This window comes from Lissotriton helveticus, chromosome 8 (assembly GCF_964261635.1).
Source record: "Lissotriton helveticus chromosome 8, aLisHel1.1, whole genome shotgun sequence".
Classification (NCBI taxonomy): Eukaryota; Metazoa; Chordata; class Amphibia; order Caudata; family Salamandridae; genus Lissotriton; species Lissotriton helveticus.
In genome coordinates, this window is record NC_136069.1 from 226,360,185 (window position 1) to 226,382,388 (window position 22,204).

A 22,204-nucleotide genomic window follows, 5' to 3' on the forward strand; every position below is an offset into this window, starting at 1 on the left:
CCCTAAAGCACTCCTTAAAAACTATATTTGGTGAAGTGGGCTCCCCTTGGCACTCCAAGGTGGCACTATTCCTGGCAAACCCCAACCATACCTGCAAGACTCAATAACAACCCACGCGAGAAAGAAAATCCTGTATCTGCGCCTCTTGGCCCTCATAATCGCGGACTTTAATCCAAAATGGGCACGAAAGGACGGTGCCATTGCCTGCCGATTATGCAACTACCGCAGAGAGTCTTGGCTACACCTGTTGTGTTGCTGCACAAAGTTGGCCAGCGACCGTCATCGTTTGCTGCGCCCGGCCTTACGGAATCTAGGCAATAGAACATGCAGTGAGGCCTCGGACTGGTGCTTCTCAGAAACTACAAACTGTCTTTTGGCTAAGGTCGGCAAGTTCACCCATCAAGTCAAAATGGCACTCGACCTCCATCAAAAGGCCAAAGATCCTAAGGGTCCCGACGCTGTGCAAGGGGCACCATCCGGTGTCCTAACGATGTCAGCCTACAGTTAATCTAGGGCATGGGTACTCACAAACTTTCTCTCAGGGGCCAAATTTACAGTGCGGTTTGTGGCCGAGGGCCGCACCGGTGGGGGCGGGGTCAGTGAGAGAGGGGGCGGGGCTAGAGCAAAAAAAAACCTGTGACCATGAGGTTGAACACAGGCCCCTGAAGCAGACGTCTTCGTCCACTGACCCACCAGATCCAGCATACACACATATATCTCTCTCTCTCTCTCTCTCTCTCTCTCTCTCTCTCTCTCTCTCTCTCTCTCTCTCTCTCTCTCTCTCTCTCTCTCTCTCTCTCTCTCTCTCTCTCTCTCTCTCTCTCTCTCTCTCTCTCTCTCTCTCTCTCTCTCTTCCTCTCCCTCCCTCCCTATCTTTCTCTCCCTACCCCTCTCTCCCTCTGTCTGTCTGTCTCCCTCCCTCTCTGTCTCCCTCCCTCTCTGTCTCCCTCCCTCCCTCCCTCCTTGTCTCCCTCCCTGTCTCCCTCCCTCTCTGTCTCCCTCCCTCTCTGTCTCCCTCCTGCTCTCTGTCTTCCTCCCTCTCTGTCTCCCTCCTGCTCTCTGTCTCCCTCCCTCTCTGTCTCCCTCCCTCTCTGTCTCCCTCCCTCTCTGTCTCCCTCCCTCCTTCTCTCTCCCTCCTCCTCCCTCCCTCCCTCCCTCTGTCTCTCCCTCCCTCGCCCTCCCCTGACTCTCCCTCCCTGTCTCTCCCTCCCTCGCCCTCCCCTGACTCTCTTCCTACCTCGCCCTCCCCTGACTCTCTTCCTACCTCGCCCTCCCTCACCCTCCTCTGACTCTCCCTCTCTCTCCCTCTCCTGACACTCCCTCTCTCTCCCTCCATCGCCCTCCCTCCCCTGTCTCCCCCACTCTCTCCCTCCCCTGACTTTCCCTCCCGGGAGCCCACCAAGCTCCAGCAATGCCTTCTTGGGGGCAAAGGGCAGCAAGGCTGGTAAAATTAAAAATATGCATTTTAGCAACTCTGCAAGTCGCGCTCTGACAGCCATGTAATGGCTGGTCAGCAGCACACGCACACTCCGGCCCCCCACTTTCCCTGTGCCTGTGTCCAGCACCGTGATAAGAAAAAAAGAGTGTTCAGAGTTGTAGTTGGCAGTTTGGTTCCTGTTGTGAAGCACGTTATTTAAGTAATTCTTTCAAGTGAAGATGTACTTGGCACAACGTTTAACATTTGCTGGTTAAAGACGACATACACTGAACTGAAGTTCTTAACAAAAGTACCGTAATAGAAAGGAAATTGTGGCAGACTGGAAGACAGCCTCATTGGACGTGCTGCCGTAAACTGCTTTTGGGAACAAGCACAAGTGTCTGTCAAGATTTTCCACCAGAGAGCCTGGAAAAAAAGCTAAAACACGCCATTACCAGTGCCACGAAATGATTGACATGTCATTAAAAAACAATAACTCTGTGCACCAGACTCGCACTGTTTTGTTGAATGGAGCTCCTCCTACCACATCGTAGTGCCAAGCAGGGTGTACATGCCTGAGCGGACACGAGTATACCTGGGTGCAGGCAGCTCTGAAACTAGCTGGTGAAAAGAACGACGCCGATGTGTGCAACCTTTTAATTCTTAAATAATACCTGACGGGTGTGTGGTGCCTGCTGGCTCACTGATGGGGCCTCTGGAGCGCAGGGCCCCACCCCCCGCAATGCGGGGGCTGAGGGGGGCCTGTGTTACGCCCCTGCCACCCCCTTGTCAGCCCGGGATGAGACAGCTTGCCTGGCGAGCGCACAGCCGCGCCCGGAGCATTTCACAGGTCTTTAAAGATCATTAACGTGTTAATGAGGCTTTGTTCTGTTTCACCTCTTCTGAGGCCCCTGCAGCTCCACTCTATGGCTGGAATCTCTCGGCCCCCAGAGAGCAGAGCCTCTCCGAGTCCAGGCTGCTGCAACCGGTGGTGTTTACTGACACTCGAGATTTTTTTTTTTTTTAAACTGGTACATGTCTGTAAGGTTCGCGGGCCGCCAAGGAAGGCTTTCCAGGCCGCGGGCGGCCCGCGGGCCGTACTATGAGTACCCCTGATCTAGGGTGTTCTCGCATAGTAACTGAACTATTGGACCCAGAAATTAATTCAAGAATTGACAAGGGTCCAATGAAGAACTCACCTACTGTTCAGTGCAGTGAGTACGTTCCTGCCGAACTTCCACACTTCCCCTAGACTCTAGAAGGAGTGAAGTTAAGGAACAACAAAACCTTTTCTTTTTTTAACAGAATGTTTGATTGGACAAAAGTATTTTATTTTAAAGTTTTATATATGGTTTTACTGGGCAATGGGTGTGCCGGGGGGTGGGTTGATGTTCCTTGTGTTTTATACTGTAAAGATTTTAAGTAATCGCACAGTTATCAATAAAAAAAAATCCTGCGGAACAGCTCACTTCCATCTGTGCAATCCACACATTAGTTAGCATTTAGAAGGGATTTAAAACCTAGCTTTACATGTTCTAGATCATTCGCTGTGTTTTTTGTTTGCCGTTACGTAGTGACAGGAACACCTGTGTAGGTAACAGGAGGGCTCTGTAAATTTCTTTATAATGATAATTCTGATAGTGTCTCTTTCATAGGTCATGTAGAATATTACATAATAATAGACTATGTTGACTTCCGATATATCATTTTATTATTTTCCTGCTCTTTACTACTATATTGAAAAACTGATCTAAAGTATTTTACTAACAAATACATTGACCTAGACTAACATTGTTAAATCTCACAAATGTATCCATGACATACCAAATAATATTTGTATATGCTTTTATCACTGTTTCTTTTCTTATTTCTATAGCTTATGGGAGATATCAGAAAGCCACTTTAAATATCCCTTGGTGGAGCAGTATCTGAAGACGAAGAAAGGCATCCGGAATTTAATATACAAGTATCTTTTCTGCAGATCCCTGACTTTCTTTGTTATCCTGCTGGCGTGCATCTATTTAGGATTTTACATCAGTGTGTTCTCTTTGACTGACGAGTTCACGTGCAACATCAGAACTGGGATCTTAAAGAATGACACCTCGCTTCCTGCATTAATTCAATGCAAACTTATTGCAGTTGGAGTCTTCCAGCTTCTCAGCTGCATTAACCTAATTGTGTATGTGACTCTGATGCCGTTGGTCCTCTATACTATATTCAAGCCGTACAGGAAGCAGTCGCAGGTGCTGAAAGCATATGAAATTCTACCTACATTCGATGTACTTCAGTTTCATTCTGAATTTTACGATGACTTGAGTCTCTTTCTTCTGTTCCTTGAAGAAAACATCAGTGAACTTAAATCCTACAAATGCCTCAAGGTTCTAGAGAATATTAAAGGAAGTGGACAGATATTTGACACAGTTCAAATGCTAACCACTTTAGGAGCGGTAAAGACCGATACCGTGGATGGCAAACTTAAGAACATTGAGCAGAAAACTGGAACGGCTTGTGAAAATGAAACTGAGCTGAAAGGTAAGTTGAAAGATGCAAGATGAAGTGTGACAGTGGTGAAGGAGGCTGCTAAGAAGTGTTAGGCTTAGTGGTTCATTTTGCTATTCGATTACAAATGATGAAAGACCAAGGGTTCTACCAATTTTTGTGCCTATTGCAGCTCTATCTTTCACTCCATCTTCATTCCACACTACAGAACCAAGGTTGTAATGTCTTCAGCTACCACAGTGGTAGAGTACAGACAGACCATTCTTCTACTTTGATTGCTGAAGTGATTGAAGCTACTGTTCCAACGTGTCTGCATCCTAGAGGTCCGGGAGCTGCAGTACTGTTCCATGTCGATTATCTATCCAGAGAGCAAGAGTGTGGAATTGGACTGGTAATCTTGGTTTGCCCCAGTGGTGTTCTGTGATCCACACCATTGGCATGAGAGCTTCTTCTGTATTATTTTGCTCATATACAATTGTACTCCTTTCCACAAATATCAGCTAGAATTGCAGTAACTGTTAAAGTGCTGACCCATTGCCCATGCTGCCTGCTGTGGCGGGAGGAAGAAAAATGTTAATGGCACAACAGTCCAACGGATGAAGACCACTAGTTGAAAGCGCCTATAAGTAAATATATTATGAGTATAATTTTTGTAAAATCAAAAGATCTTGGCTAATGCCAGACCTAACAATGCTGACAATACGACAAATCAAAACAACCAGAAGTGCCAGTACTGATAGCTATTCAAATGCCTTTATCGGACACACAAGCCACTGGTCAGTCTGTGTCCTGATTAATCAATAATCTTTATTTCATTAGAAAAGACAGTTCATTTATTGATATACTCTTTTTCAAAATAAACGACGCAAGCTTTTACAAAGAATGTAAAAAAGTGTTGAAGAAATATAGACACCACACTTAGTGTTTGAACAAAGTTGATCTATATAAAAAAGAGAATATAGGAAAACTCAAAGCTCAATTCAATACTCCAATCCTTACACCATTCAAACCACATTTTCTCAATCATCCTGTTCAGCATTCATACACATACTCATGACCCCATGTACAAAAAAGAGACATTTTCAAAAGTTTAGACAACCTAGGGGGTCTAAGACCAAACAATTCAAAAATTCAATATAAAGGCTTGGCTGTGCACAAACTCTTAGATGGCAGTGATGAATTTGATACACAATTAGAACAGTACACAACCAGCCCTATCTGTCACAACAGCGCATTTGTTTGATATACAACAATAAAACCAAAGGGTCTACGCGTTTCAAACCCCTTTTAGTTTTTGGGGTTCTCCTCCGGACCAAAAGTTGCTAGAAATTCTGACTTATAATCTCATGGGTGAGCCACCTGAACAACAACAAGCCATTACTACCTCTTACCTATTTTGTGAATCAGATAGTGAGCAATAAAGTTATTGTCGAACCAGGGGGGCGTTATGGGTTCTAAAGGAATACAAAAGCACATAGACACAAAATGATAAAAGTGCACTGTCAAAGGAAGTCTTGTCATTGTTGTGTCTTGGTGTCAACAACTGTGGTGCGTTCTTACCGATTTGCAACGGCGTGGCGTCATATGGTGGTCAGATGAGCTGACTTCTGAATTGGTGGCGCTTCTGACAATACGACACAAGCACCCTGACACAAGTGTTGAGGTCTATCAGCAGATCTTTCACTCAGACACTAATGGGTGAGGTTGGGAGAACATGGGGTGATAGGATGCTGAAAGGTATTTGGGCATTGTTTGCCAGAAGGGACATAGCAAAAACCAGGAGGTCTGAAACGGGCTCTCCTAAACAAGAATGGCTATGGGGAATTGGTAGATGTTCATGTACAGGAGAGCCAATCAAACGGCCTAGGGATGTCTGTGTATATCTCATAAAATCTAAGGTGGTTGGTGAGAGGATTTTTCAAATAATGTCGAAATAAACTAGATTAGACTACTTGGTCAAGGTGGGGATGGCTTAAATCGAACTAATGAATTTTCTGTGCAAGAGCTCTAACTCCCCCATGGGTTGATCTGCTAATAACTAATCACCACCAGAAATTATTGTTCAAGAATTGCATATTAGTTTTGGTCTTACAATACACGTAAATAATACAAGTGTTTACATAAACGAGCATTTGCAATGCAATAGGTGTCTTATTTGCGAGAGTTTAAGCTATTGGCATTGTAAAAACAATGCCTTTTATTTATCTGTTTTGATAATTAACACATAAATATAAGGCATTATCATTTACAATGCCAGTAGCTCAAACTCTTGTAAATGAGAGATCTATTCCATTTAAAAAAAAAAAAGTGGCCGCTATTTTCCCGGGCTGCTTGGAAAGTGAAAGCACACATGGCACGCTGAATGTTGCAGGAAAGCATGTCGTGCCTGCAGTAGGAGAAACTCAAAGAAAATAGTGCTAACAGATTAAATAAGACATACTGTGTAACAACAGAAGTAAAAGGGCCAGTCCTTATGGGAGGTTACAAATGAAGACAAGGGGGAACTAAGGAGGGACTAACCAGCCTATTAACGAATCAGAACCCAGCGTTTACAAAGGACCGTGTCAAAAGCCAATGAAAAATGTGGGCGGGGCTTCAAATCCATACTTGAATACAACATGCCTCACAGAGCAGCGCATGCGCTGCGCAAGCTCAACCTCAACCTTTAAACAAGGATGAATCCGACTTGTTTTGACCGACAATAGATTCTGTACCTTATTTGTTTCTTCCCCACACATAATATTACACTAGTAGGTAGGGTAAGTAGATAGAGTGCCACAGCAGGGGTTTGTTCTGATGAATATCTATGACCTTATTTTAAGCAGTACAGAAAGGTGCTGACCATGAATATAAGGTTCATCTCTGAGCTCCCTGTATGATGGTCAGATGTAAGATTATCAAGTGGTAGTTACTATTGTCTCATGTTATTGATATATACCAAATTAGCCAGTCACATCCTGCAATTCATTTAATTCTGGCCAGGTTGGGTCCACCTTTCGAACCAACAGTACATTGTATTGAATTACATCGTCACTGCTCTGCCTTAGCCTGTAACTCACTGCTCTCAGGGTGCACTGTTACCACAACGGGCTGGGCAGCACTCTGCTCCGCTGACAGTGAGTGGAGTCGATACATTTATTGATTTACATTTTTATTAGCACTGAAGGTCTATAATATTATTACAGCCTGACTGAGCCTGTAGAACACCGACTGAGTAAATTAATTGTAATTGATTACCATCTGAGTTCCGCGTTGGGCCCTCAGGCTGGTTGGTCAGGTCCTGCGTACAACAGAGCCTGGACAGACTGTGTCAATTGTCAGTGCCCCACCATTTCAGCAGTTTCAAGATCTTAGAGTTTCTCGCTGCTCAAACCGGTGTAATTTCTGATATGTATATGTTTCCCTGGTCTTCTATGCTCGATTTTGCTCAAGAGAAGTGTCACTCAGTCGTTCAAATGTGACTCATAATTTCACTAAAATTATGAAAATGGCACACATAGCAAACTGAAACCTTGGCAGCTATGTAGCTGGACTTGCTTATTTAGTAACCCAGAAGGTAGCATGTGACAACCTTGTTTTTCAAAATATTGTTAACAAAAAAGTACTTTTCAAAAACTTATTTTACAGTAACCTCGTTTTCCCATGATATCTTATAGCAAATCATTGCATTCTGTTGCACAAAAAAAACGAAATTTAACTTCAAATATGTAGTTGTAATTAGGGAACACTTTTTCACAAAGTAACATTTATTAAGTTTCATTTGAGAACATTTTGTAACTAATTTAAAATATATTATGTTTATTTTGGAAGGCTAAGGGCCATATGTATGAACACATTTTCCCATAGACACAGAATGGGTAAAACCCTTTGATACATATGGCCCTAAATGATCTATATATCTGTAGAAAGAGGTAAGGTAAATGTACTTATAAAAACTGAACAAAACGGACCTGAGGGAGGTTTAGGGAGTAAACGCCCCAAAACAGATGATAAATATAATTATATATAAACAAAATAATATATATAAATTAAGGGGAGATTGGGTGGCTACTTCCCCCAAATACAAATATCCAAAAAACATAATACAAATAAATCTTTGTTTTAAATCGGCACACTCCAACAAAGGAAACAATGGCACTATATGCTCTGTGGTATAATGATGTTCACCAGCAGCTTCTGATAAATGCGGAGATAGATATTGCCTAGTGGCGGTCGCCACTGAGTAGGTATTGTTATGTACGATGTTCCATAGGAGAAGCGTGTTTTGTGTTGCTAAAATGTTTAGCCCCGTTTAATGAATCTCCATCAAACTTTCCAAATAGGTGCTACTTTTTGACTAGTTTGTGCATGGAAAGTTTTGGATGAGTGTATGTTGAAACCATGCAATCCCCAACCACATATGCCTTTACCATGCATGCCTTTATAACAAATTTTGTTGTAATGGCATATTTTGTAAAGGCATATACGTAGTTAAGGTTCTGCCCTAAGTCCTAAAACCCAGCCCCCCATCTCTAAAAACTCCTCAGCCCCTTACTGATGACATCACTGATGAGAAGCTTCTTTTGTACATAAACGGATATTGCTTAGAGCTGTGAAAGTTAGTGCAAAATAGTTCAGAATAATATGAAGCATCATTACTGTTATAATACAAATGACCCCCATACATAAAGCAAACTTGTGTTATGTGCAACATTGACCGTATATCATACACTTCATGGGTAGTTTATGTTGACTATGAACCACAGGTGAATGGGTAACCTTTCCTGCACAGGGTGTTCAATCTGTATACAACTGTTCAGCAAAAACCATGTTCTTCCAGACACTGAAGCCCTGTTACGTAACTAATGCCCTATTACAGACATTCTTTACCTGTATCAAACCCCTGTCCGATAATGAACCTACATTGAGAATTTAGGTGGATATAAGTGAGAAAATGTGGGTACTGTTAACACTGATTACTCTACGAAGAAAGTTTACCATGTACCACACTGTTTGCAGACAGTGAAACTCATGAGAAATACACTACAGAGTATTAAAAAGTATTTACCAAGAACAGTGTACACTGTATGCAAAACGTATCCGAAGAAGACTATTCACCTAAAATAACCACGGTCTGACGGTTCGAAAGGTCAGTCTACCTGCAGCCTTCCTATAGTGGTGAAAACTTCACAGATAGCCCATCTTCTAAACCAAATTAAGATCATGTATATAGGTTAGTACCTGGTGCAAGCAGTCTTCTATGTTAAGTAGGAATTGTCATGCTGAGACATTTCTGTCGAATAACTCAAGGTTGCTTACAATACTTAGTAAGTAGGACCTAGAATCCTTGCCCTGCTGGATATTTTTTCTGCAGTGCCAAAAAACTTAACATAACGAACATAAGTTGTTAACTGTCACCTGCACACAGAGCTACTCTTCAATACAAAGATTTAACATGTATTCAATGACTCTAAACACCTATGGTGCATTATGAGCACATGCGGTTTGTAAACACTTGTACAGATTAGCTGGACACCGGCTTTACAAAGCTAGGTAGAAAAGTAATATGGTAGTTACCTGCCATCATGTAAACTATTAAACAAACTAACACACTCCTTGGATGAGGTCACCAATGATGTCATTTGAGATGTGATCAGTGATGTCATAAATGATGTAATAGAACATGTTGTGAGTTATCTAATATGTGAGGTCATAAGCAGTGCATGGCGGGAGCTTTAACCATTAGTATTTTCAGGGAATTTCGAAGGCTTGTTTTTTAATTTATAAACAAAATTGTTATTTTTATCACACCTAACTATAACACTACTTTATCCATTTTTTTCTACACACACACACACACACACACACACACACACTCTCACTCACTCACTCACTCACTCACTCACTCACTCACTCACTCACTCACACTCACTCACTCACTCACTCACTCACTCACTCACTCACTCACCCACTCACCCACAGACCCACAGACACATCCATGGAAGAAGGCACGGACTCTGGGCAGTCAAGATACGGCAACATTTATTTTCACAGGTCCTCCCTCAACCCTTAAGATAAGAGATGCGTTTCGGCTTGCAAGAAGCCTTTGTCAATCTGGTTGGCGCCATTATTTTCCCAGTATATATAGCCCTTTCCTCTGAAGGTCACAGTGGACATAAACAAAATACTCTTCATTACGCTAATGCATTCACAACGCTATGCGGTGAACACATGCTCTCTTCAATAGAGTATTGGCAATGTTACAAATAAACCATGTATAATACTTACACTGCACAAAGCAAAATCCACAATCTATAAAATTCACCATATAAACTACTGCATGGGCAAATTAATTTAACTGAAGGAAAAATGTCGCACACCATAATGGGAATATTGTGAAATAAGAAATGTGTCGCTGTATGTGTGTATATATATGTGTGTGTACACACACACATACATACAGTGTTTTAAGCCTATCTCATTTGCCACCAGAAACGCGTTTACCTCCATCCCTAACTAGTCAAAACATAGCCACTGGGTTGGGAACCCTGCTTCTATACTCTCGTCAGCCATTATGCCACAGCAAAGTATAATCACACAAGGCAATGTTTGTTGCAGAAAAAGTTCAGAAACACCAGTGCTTTGACTCGATACTAGAGTCTTGATCACATATGTTTTGCCTTGTCAAAATTACATGTTTATATCCCTGTTATAGCTTGTGATTTTATTTTATCAGAACACCACTGAAAACAGTCATCAGTAAAAAATACGTGACTGCATCAAACCTCTTGTTCGAGAATGCATTTTAGTAATTCATTGTGATTCATCAGAATAGTGTCATTCCAGAGACTTGTGTGCAACAAATGAAGACCGTTTGCACATTTGCTGACTCACCTCAATATCACAGTTTCATAATAGTGCAAATACCCATCTCAAAATTCTTGGCATGTTACTATGTATTTTTCTTATTTTATGTTGTAGTCCTCTTTGATTGTGTGACGAACCTGAATTTTGGGTCTGGTGTTTCAGAATAATTAGTATTGGAGATTCTTTATTCCTGCTGCTTGAGACCAGGCTTTCTGAACTTGGTTCTGTGTGAATGTGAGTGTGCTTCTTTGCCAGAAGGTTATGTTATATATATTTGAAAAGCGCACTATCACCTGCAAGGGTATCCTGGTACTGAGCAGGTGTGTGCGCCTATAACTACCTAGGGAAGGTTGTTTCATTGCAAAGCCAGGTCTTCAGCTTCATGCGGAATTCAAGGAGAGGAGGAGGCTTTGATGTGAAGAGGGACAATAATCCACGCCTTAAGAGTATGCTGGTCGTCCTGATCTGGTTCTTTTTATGCTTGGGATGTTGCAGTAGAAATTCTGTGGAGTGGAGGTGTCTGGATGGTTGGTGGAAGGAGATGCAACTGTTCAGTAAGTTGTAGAGTGCTTGGACAGTGTGTGTGTGAGGAGTTTAAATGGAGCTCATATGTTTATTGGAACCAGTGTATATCCCGGAGGTGTGGTATAATGTGAGTTCTTTGTGGGCGGTTGAGAATGAGTCTGACTGTCAAGTTCTGGATGGTCTGTAGTCTTCTAGTGAGTTGCTTGGTGAGCCCGGCATAGAGGGCATTCCTAAAGACCAGCTTGCTTGTGACTAGGCGGTGAGTGACAGTTTTACTTGTGTTGTTTGGGAGCCATTTGAAGATCTTCCTCAGCATCTTCTGGGTGTGAAAGCAGGATGCAGTGATGACGTTGAATTGTGCAGTCATGTCCAGTTTGCTGTTAATGATTATTCTAAAGTTCCGTGCGTGGGTTCTAGGTGTGGTTCCGATTTTGTCAGGACACCAATTAGTGTCTAATAGTAATTATGTTCTTGCCGAAGATCACTACTTCTGTGTTATCTTGAGAAAGTTGGATTTCATCCAGTTACCAGCTTTGGTGGTGAAGTTGTTTCTTGTGTTGGTGTTCTTGTCCGAGAAGGACAGTATGAGGACAACATATGCAAACAACACACAATTCATTGTGTTGTTTGCATAGGAGAGATTGTTGATGTTGTGTGTGCAGATAACATTGGCCATATGGTTCATGTGTGTGTTGAAGAGGGTGGGGCTGAGCAATGAACCTTGACTGACTCCGCAGATGAGTTTGCAGGTAAGGTGCCAGGCAGTGGCGTAACGAACCTTGAGGGGGCCCTCCTGCAGGGTAAGTGAAGGGGCCCCCTCCGGACTCAATCTAGAGCTCCCCTCAGAAGTGCGGTGCTGACGGGGCCCCTGGAGGGCGAGGGCCCCCCGTACCGCGGGGGTTGCAGGGGCCTGTGTTAAGCCTTTGGTGCCAGGCTGACAACTTGTGTTCGATCCAGCAAGAAAGAGCAGAATTTGATGAAGAGTTTGCCTTGTAAGTTGTAAGAAATTGGGTTACTGGTTGCAGGGAGTGAAGCCCTTCTTAAGCAGAACCACAATTCTTATTGGGGGCAAGTCTCAAGCAAACCATTAATTAGCCTGTGCACTACCCTCTGGTAGCTTGGCACAGAGCAGTCAGCCTTAACTCACATGCTGAGTAAAGTATTTGTGCAGCACTTCAAACAGTAACACAGTAAAAATACACCGCAAAAGGATTCTGCAGCAGTTTAGAAAATAGAGTACATTTAATTTGTAATCAATAAAACAAGACTAAAACTACAATCAGTAGAACCGGAGACATTCAATTTGAAAGAATTTCATAAGGATAGCACCACAAAGCACCAACTGCAGATATCTGATTTCCCCGGACTGGGATAAAGTCACAAGTTCAGGCTGACCGCAGTAGGTTGCGGGCTGAATACAAGGACCCAATTAGGCCAGCTGTATGAGGTACCTTAAATCCTGATTTGCGGAGCCTTTCAAGCATGTGCTTTGAAGATGTGTCGCACAGCTGAAGCGATGCATCAGTTCCAAGATGCGGCAAGGCTGCATCGCAAGGTCCTGCATCATCTTAGCGGATCCAGTCGACAAGAGCCTGCAATGTGCATTCCAGCGTCGAGGATGTATTGCACAGTCCAGGCAATACGTCCGTTCTGAGGGGTTGTGATGCAGACTCTGGATTTGTCATTGAGGCTGCCATCAACCAGGGATGTGAGGGCCTGCACCGACAAAGCGTCGCTCAATGGCTAATCTGATGAGGCGATGGGCTGCGATGCGGGTCTTTGTGGCAGTACTGATCTGCACAGCAGTGGCGATGCGTAGGTTCTGGTCGGGGTTGCACCTCGCAGCAGAGGTTACTCATTGGTTCTGCCGGATCCACAGAGGCTGGTAGAGCTCCTTTGCCTCAATTCCAAGGGTCCAGGACTGGGGTGCCCCCACTTGGCTGGGTAGATTTATAGATGGCTCTAAACCTAGCACCTAGATTATGCCTTCTGTCCCTGAGGCTCAAGCCAGGAGGCCAACCAACTAGCCTTTGGAGTCAATATGGGGTCCTGGGTTCAACAGATGCAGTTCCAATCCTTCCAACCCAGGCAAGAGGGCAGCAGTTCAGCACAGCAGGGAAGCAGTTCTTCAGAGCAGTGTTTCAGCAGCGTGGCAGTCCTTACTGCAGCGCAGCAGTTCTTCTTCCTGGCAGAGTATCCACAGGTCCGGAAGTGTACTGAAGAGTTTGTGTCTGAAGTTCAATATTTAGAACTGGTGTTTTTCCTCTGGAAGGCTGGAGAAGCTTCTAGTAATTCTCTTTGAAGTCCACAGGCATCCTGTTTTCCCTGCTCTGGCAACGGAGTATCTACAGGGGGTATGCAGCCCTTTGTATGGAGGCAGGACCCTGCCTGTTCAAGTGTAAGTAGGGCTGGGTCCAGCTGTTCCCTCCAATCCTACCAGTGATGGTTCATCCAGGCACACCTAAGATATCTATTGTGTGTGGCTGTCCAGGAGGAATACTCTAAGCCCAACTGTCCGCTACACCCAGTCATGTGACCCAGAGAGCCGCCACAGCCACTAAAGGGCTATGGCAAGAAAATGCAAACTTTCTAAAAGTGTAATTTCCAAAAGTGTAACTTAAAATCCAACTTGACCATACGTTAGGGGTTTTCATTAGAATTCCAAAGACACCAAACATACCCTGGTTATCTGCTCCCATGTGGAAATTACAGCTTTTTAAATGTAATAAGCGTACTACTATGATGTTCTATGGAAGAGGTAGGCCTTGTAGTAGTAAAGAACAAAATTACATTTTTCACTACCAGGACATATAAAACTTGCAAGTATGTCTCCTACTTTGTACATGCACTGCACCCTGCCCCCTAGGCTATCCAGGGTCTACCCTAGGGGTGGCTTATGTGTATTAACAAGTAAGGCTTGGGCCTTGCAAAAGGTTTATTTTGCCAAGTCGAAATCGCAGTTTAAAGACTCAACTCACAGGTTGCAGTGTCAGGCTGAGACCTGTTTAAAAGACTACTTAGGTTTGTGGCACAACAAGTGCTGCAGGCCCACTTGTAGCATTTAATTTACAGGCCCTGGGTACATGTAGTACCCCTTTACTTTGGACTTATGAGTAACTTAAATATGTCAATTGAGGATAACCGTAGGTTAGTTACCTTGTTTTACGGAATTAGCACATGCATGTAAGCAGTGGTAACGTGTACAAAGTCCTAAGGCCAGAAAAAACAAGTTCAGCAAAAAATGGAGGAGGAAGGCAAAAGGTTCAGGGAATACCACTCTAAGGCTGACAGGTCTAACATACGAATATCAATCCTGCTTGATGATGTTCTCATTTATAATGTAGAGAGCCTTCAAAGAAATTCATCTTCTTACAGACAGCCGATGGAGAGCTTGAAGTGTTGGAGTGAGGTGATCCCAGATGCTGAGCTGTAAAAACTGTCTGGTGAACACATTCTGGATCCACTGGGGCCAGATAAGAGTGAAGATTGGGTCCCTGAATTGTTGCAGTTCATTAGAAGAAGAGTACTTAGGAAGGCTGCCTGTACCTTCTGTTAATTCCAATGTGTGGACAAATGTAACACAGTTTTCTAATGGTGAAGGAGGAGGACTTGGTCATGTGATTCCCTTGTGAAACAAAGGGAGAATGGGTGTCTATGATTACTTTTATAATACAATGGAATGCCAGAGGGGGTTTTAAGACCTCAAGGTTAAGCGCCCCTACTCAACATATCAAACACAAAACAAAACCCATGAGTCTGTGAACATTCTCAGCCTAGCTGTGGGACTAGCCATCATGGAATGTCCCTTATGTAGGGCGGTTTCCCTCACCCACCATAGGTGGCATGCTTCATCATTGGGCATCTCCTCATACTGTGATGCCTAGTCATGGTATCTGCTACAGCCCTCTCACTGAGAGGGAGGAGCTCAGGGGTGTTTAAGTACTAAGAGGGGTATATTAAATACCAGATAGATGAGCTCAGGGTTGTGAGGTTAGCAGAGCAAGTGAAAGTGATGGTTAAAACTAACTTTAGAGCTCGCAAATAACTTTTATTGAGGCAACCTTGGGCTAGTATTAACAAACATTTGAAATGCAGTTGGTCTCGCATTTATGAAAGTTAGTGCTATTTGATTTGTAAACGAGAATATTTTTTACTTTTGTTTTCTAGTTTGCAGTGGAATGATCATATTTATATATCACTATTGCCTTTCGTATGACCTTGTGGCACTGGAGAACCATAAAATTTGAAATCGGTTACGAGGGAGGTGAGGTGTAAAATAAATGACACCAATGGAAAAATGAATTAAAAAAATAGGGAAGGAGTTGCTGTAAATGGTCGGGGATAATGAAGATATGAGAGTGTGATACAAGAGCAAAATATGTGAGTGAGAGGCAGCGAAAATGGTTCAGAGAGAAGTGTGCGTAAGTGACAGGGAGAAATGGATGGTTAGAGAAGAATGGGGAGACGCAGCGGCATCACTGCTCCATAGACACTCACCAGTGGAGCACCGGGCAAGCTGACTTGGGGAGCCCTGTGAGGAGGAAGCGGCGGGCGGACATCAGCGCGTGGGACTTGGTGTCCCGAAAGACAGCAGCGCGCACAGCCCCGCCCCCATCCTACCGTATATCATCAGCCTGCCATTTCCGCCCTGCGGGACGCGCTCGGGCGAAGCCCGGGCAAAGGGCGGGCCGTCTGAGGACGGTAGAGGCCAGGCCGGGCCCCGTCTCTTTAAAAGTTTGGGTTAGGATTGTGCTTTGTAGTTAGAAGGATACTGTTGTACTGATTAGTCCCGGTATTATGGTTCTCCGGTCAGGAAAGGGGAGAAAGGTGACGGTCTCGACCACCGATGGGGCAGTCACCGGGACGATGGATCAATTCCTAACACGTGCAACGGCAATCTTAGAGAAAGAAATAGCCCTGACAGAAAAAAGATTTTTCTTGGACTTAGTAACAGGAAAGCGCTCGTCATTGGGCGCTATAGGGGCTGCCGTCTCTCCTAACCCAGATTTCCCTGACTTAACAGCTGCCCAACTCCCCGAAACAGGCTCTATACTGGTAGAGCCGGACTCAGTAGACATAATAGAGGCTACCATAAATTCAGCCATGATTAGCGGACTTTCTGGGTCCCCTTCTTTACATAGTATTTCCCTACCTATCCCTGCTACACTTAGTCCCCTAGTAAAAAACCCTAATTTGGCTGTAAAAGATAACAACGAATCTAGGTCCAAATTAAACAATAATAACGGTAAAAGGAAAAGAGAGGGTGCTTCCCAGAAGCGGAATATGGCCAAAATCTCTAAAATAACCTACCCAGTGCTAGTACCGAGCACTCAGCATGATAGCCCACCCATGGGGCTTCCCACACACATTAATCCCGCCTCAGACTATAGCGCAAACGATGAACTTCTGGGTAAAATGGAAATCTTACTGAAATCCTTAATGCTCCCCCTACTAGAACGAACTAGAATGCTTAACAACAAATTAGATCAGTTGGAAAATCTCGTGAAAGCTAATTCCAGTACTCTGAATAGGTTAGTGGAAGCTAAGAAGCCCAACAAGGTACTGTCGAATGTTAGCCAGACCCAGAGGAATCACAGTGATGTACTTGCAGCTTTACCCGTCTCAGCTGATAAACCTGTTAATATAATCCCTGCCACTGCCGTGCCCCTGCTCTGTAGCGATACAGTTGCTAGGCCTCCATTGGCAGCCCAGGTTAATCCCACGAAGCCAGATGACTCGCATAAAGTAAAAGTACAAGCGAATAACAATATGGAGGGTAGATTATTAACACCGGACCTGCCTCCAGAAGCTAACCCCTTAGTGGTTATACTAGCGGGAGTTCCAGTCCTGAGAGAGCATACAAAGGAACCCTTTGCTGCTTTAAAAAATAAGGTAACCAACTGGCTTAACTTAAATAGACCCCTGCCCCCCCAAAGTTCGAGCGAGATTGTAATGGTAAGGAGGGTTCCATGGATAGTTAGAATGATTAAAAACATAGAAGGGGATTGTATTGTGGTCACCTTTAGAGACCCTAGAACTGTCTCCCATATATGTGCATGGCCCAACCAAGTACTGGATGCAACTATCCAGTCATTACCATTAACTTACTTTTATCCGCCATACTATGCAGGGGAACCTAAGGGGAGGACCAATGAATGGACAAGAGTGGAAAGGAGGGGCGGGAATAGGGGGGCATGGGGTAGACCGGTCCCTATGCATATCCCGGATCCCTTCTTTAACTATAACCGTTTCAGCTGCCTAGAGGCAGTAGATTGACTGCATCCTCCGATTTATGAACAAGGAATTCCCAAGGACGAGGAGGGAGCAGAAGAAGTACCCCTGGACCCTTTAGAGCTGCTAGACTGTGTGCAACCTAACATCATTGAGGATTGTGGTCCTGCTGGAGATAAGGGCCAGGAGGGAGAAGAAGGATTACCCCTGGACCCCTTAGAGTTGCTAGACTGTGTGCAACCTAACACCATTGAGGATTGTGACCCTACCGGAGTTAAGGGCCCAGAGTCGCACGAATATGCGGACCAGGAAGAGACAAATATCACATGTCATTCTCATAAGCATGGATGTAGTAGTCCGACCCCTAACCCAGTAAATATTAGGGCCGTAGATGCCACATACAGGGACAGGGGTGCTATCCCCGAGGTCGGGACAGATAAAGATAGACGAGGGTACAACCTAGCAAGCTGGAATATTGCGGGCTGGAATAGCAAAATGGGTGCTCTGGGCTGGAGAGAATTTGTGGAAAAATGACATTTTATGCCTCCAAGAGACATGGAGTGTAGATGATATCAGCTATGAGGGTTATGTCTCTTTTAATCTACCAGCACAGGGTTCGAATATGGGCAGAGCCAAAGGGGGTCTACTCATTTTGCTTTCTGTTGATTTCCTGGGGCAAGCTACAAGATATGTAATGGTTGGAGGTCATTCCCAATTGTTATGGTTGCGACACAAGAATGGCCGTACTGTTTTATTGATTAACTTTTATAATAATTTACCCGATTCAATGCGATCGACTGCAGTTATCGAATTTGAGAAGGCTCTGGATGGGATCGTCCGGGCTAATCGTGTTAATTTTGTATTCATCTGGGGTGGAGATTTCAATATCCCGCGGTGTCCTTTATCATTAACCAAGGTGTGCGGGATATATGATGATAGAGTAGAAGGTTGTACTCATTTTATACATGGCACCTATGGAGAGTCACTGAATTCCGTCCTCGCAAAATGTGATTTGGTTGTGTAAAATCGCAAGGGATAGAGATGGAAATCCCAGGGAGGAATGCTGCCACGGTCATTGACCATTTGCTGGTCTCAGATGATATTTGTAAGTATTGCGTACTGGATCTTGCGATCAGCGACCATAATTGTGTCACAGTAACATTGTTTATCTGGGGTAATAAAGTATCAGCAGCCAAAACTGTCGTTACCGATATTGTCCCATGTAAACCAAACGGCCACAGGATAAAGTGGAAGGGAGATAACTCTGAAAAGTTGTTGGTTAAAATCGTGGTGGCCTGCCCGATTTGCATCTCTGTCTGGATGAATGTACAGATCCCCGGGGCATATTGACTAGTTTTAACAAGATTAACGCCATTGTCGAAAATACCATGACCTCCTCCAAGCATACAAATTGGAAACCAAGGCTAGGCTGGTTTGACTCCTTGTGTACAGAGTCACTGCAGAAGCTCAAGAAGGCTCTATCCAGTAGGCCCAGAGATAGGTCGATTATTATAAACCTCAGGGCCGCTTACAAGGGGCATTTGAAACGTCGGAAGTTGGAATTGCAGGAGGAAGCATGGGACAATTTAACCAGGGCTGTGGAACTATCGGACAGCAAATTATTTTGGGATACGGTCAATTGCCCCCTTCTGAAGAGTGATGACACGCCAGCCCTCACTGCCCAAGTTAGTGAGGACAGCTGGGTTACTCACTTTGCTAATATTTTCGATCCAGAGAGGGCGGCGAATTCACCATTGGGAGAGGCCGAACTATGGCCAATTGTCCCCCTAAGCATTACTGTACCGGAGGTAGATCTTGCCATTAGGACTAGTTAGGGAGTGAAAGCTCCGGGCCCTGATGGGGTGCCCATCGACCTGTATAAGGCAGATCCAACACTGTGAGGCCCTGTCCTGACTAAGGTCTTTAATGCGGCAGTTACGGAAAGCACCCCGCCTACATGGGGTGAATCTGTCATTATTCCGATATATAAAAAGGGGGATAGGTCGGATGCTAAAAACTACCGTCCTATCTCCCTTTTAGATTCATCACTTAAAACCATGAGCCGGGTGCTGTTGGCCAGGCTAGAAGAGTGGGCCGAGGGTAGTGGTATCCTTGCGCGGTCCAATTTGGATTCCGAAAGGGCTTGGGAACCGTAGAACAATGTATAAATTTAGATCTTCTAATAGGGAAGAACACTCGTGCTAAGCAGGGCTCGCCTTTTCTCTGCTTCGCTGACCTAAGCAGCGCGTTTGATCTTGTTGATCATGCGCTGCTATGGTCAATCCTATTAGAACAAGGTGCCCCTGCTGGGATCATTTCTTTTTTGGCCAGATTATATTCTAAATTATCTGCCCGCATAAGATATGGCCAAGGGGGGGGAATGCACTGACCGTATTAGTGTTATTTTAGGTATTAGACAGGGCTGTGTCCTTGCGCCCCTTCTTTTCTCCCTTTTTATCAGTGCAATAGATTCTGAGCTCAAGCAGGTTAATTCTGATGCCCCGCTAGTAGACGGCCAGGCTGTACCCATTCTGCTTTATGCCGATGACTCAGTGCTCCTATCCAGAACCCCTTGCGGCTTACAGAGATTGATGGATAAGTTTGCAGGTTTCATTAAGGAAAAAAAACTAAAAATTGATAATACCAAAACATTCATCATGCCATGTGGAAAGAAAATGAGGAAGTTGAAATCTTTCCATATAGAGGGTCAAAAAATAGAAATTGTAAACAAATTTTGTTATCTGGGTATAACATTTAGTAGTAACGGTATATGGTCACAGGAGATATCCAATGTAAAAGCTAAGATGTCTAAAAGCGCCTATGGAGTTTTTAAATTTGCAAATAAGCTTGGCGACCGTCATATATATGATATGCTACACATATATCGCTGTAGATGTGTTGCAATTGCGCTCTACGGATCCGGTATTTGGGGGTACTGTCGCCACGGGGATTTGCAAATTGAAGAAAACAGCTTCTTAAAAAGACTGTTATGTTTGCCTATGTCAGCTTCCACTGTGATAACCCACCAGGAATTGGGTCTGGAGTTTTTATCTGATTTAATTTGTCTAAGACCATTATTGGTGTGGAGAGCAATCTGACATAAGAAAGAAACTAGTTTTACGAGGAGTATTATTAGTGATTGTCTCCGCCTAGACAAAAGCTCATTGATCCCTTGGATTAATTACGTTGTGACAACTACCAGGGATTTATTTAACTTCAATCTCCTGGAGGATCCGGAGAGCCTTTCCGATATTCCAAAGAAAGAGCTTAAGTGCTCTTATCTACATAAGAAAGCCCAAGCGCGTAGAGACGCTACTATGCTGTCAACCATCCCTCAGTACTACTACTCCAACAGGGGCACATCTGGCTTCCCCAAATATTTAAAGGTAGTCACCAGACCATCTCACCGTTTTGTTCTTATCAGATTAAGATTTGGAATTGTCCACCATTTGGTGGCGTTTCCTCTTATGAAAAATTACCCCTCTATACCATGTCCATGCGATGGGATCACTAAACAGAGTACTATTCACTTTTTATTTCTGTGTGATCTTTATAAGCACCTTCGTATTGCCTATCTAAAACCTTTATTTTTAAAAAGAGCAATTACAACGGTAAAATCGGCAATGAGGTTGTTATTCTCCTTAGATGATCCCGACATTTTTTTTTTTACAGCTATGTATATCCTGAAATCTATGACTGCAAAGAAAAGTATGGTTTTTTAATCATTTTGTATTTTTTATACTATCGAGTTGCATCAAGTCTGTAACCCTTTTAATTTTTAACGATTTATTCTGTTAATTTTTATGAAGCAACTTTATCAGAGCTTACTAATATGAATGTATATGTATATGTATATGAATATATTTTGTACGCTTTTATGATTGTCTTAATTATTCGAATAAAACTTTGAAACTTGAATGGGGCAGGGGAGAAGGAATATAAGTGGAGTGGAAAACAAAGTGGTTGTGAGTTCCTGAGAATGAGACTAGAGCAGAATGGACGAAAGAGAGAGCTGCGGGAGTTGGTGCAACAAGGGAGAGGAGAGAGTGAGGAGTGGTTTGGAAGTAGTCCGCATTCTTGGTCTCTGACTTAAAGGAAATACTTCTTGGACAGACACAGAAGATCACAGGCACACATGGCAGGAGCCAGAGAGAGAGGGAGACATTATGATAAAGAGGAAGAAGTGAAGTAGGTGGAGGAGGTGAGGGGTGAATGGAGAGACTGTTCGAGACCTTAAACCGAATAAACATCTGAATATATAGCGCTGCTGGGCATTTTAAAACCAGATGGCCGGTGCTGCATTGGATTGTGTTTGAAGATTGTGCACCTGTGAATTTGTAAATTGATAAATTTGTATTGTATAATTTTTATTAAACATAGAATTTTAGTAAAATCAAACGGTCTGATGTAACGACAGCTCTAATGAAAAGCATGTACACATGGTACGTGTTTCACAGTGCAAAATCACTCCATTAGTAAAGTAAAAACTCTTGAATAGCACTTCAGCAGGGGAATCGCACAACTCGGTTATTTGTGCATACTTTGAGGTGGGAAAGGTTCCGTGTATTTAGTGGCACCAAATAGTTAACCCACTTAGAGTAATCGAAACATACTTGTATTTCTGTAGTTCTGTCAAGGCCCTTGTGGTGAGCTCTACTCACATCATTGCAGCACAAAAGGCGCAAG

At 43.6% G+C, this 22,204-nt stretch overlaps 1 protein-coding gene across 1 annotated transcript in view; it reads left to right on the top strand.

Annotated features, from left to right (window-relative positions):
- The window catches only part of LOC144772550 (pannexin-1-like), a 165,843-nt gene that overhangs the window by 127,672 nt on the left and 15,967 nt on the right, over positions 1–22,204 (top strand). Inside the window, exon 4 of the mRNA XM_078656971.1 lies at positions 3,294–3,949. Within this exon, the coding sequence (XP_078513097.1) occupies positions 3,294–3,949 (656 nt within the window). The remainder of the gene's footprint in view (positions 1–3,293; positions 3,950–22,204) is intronic.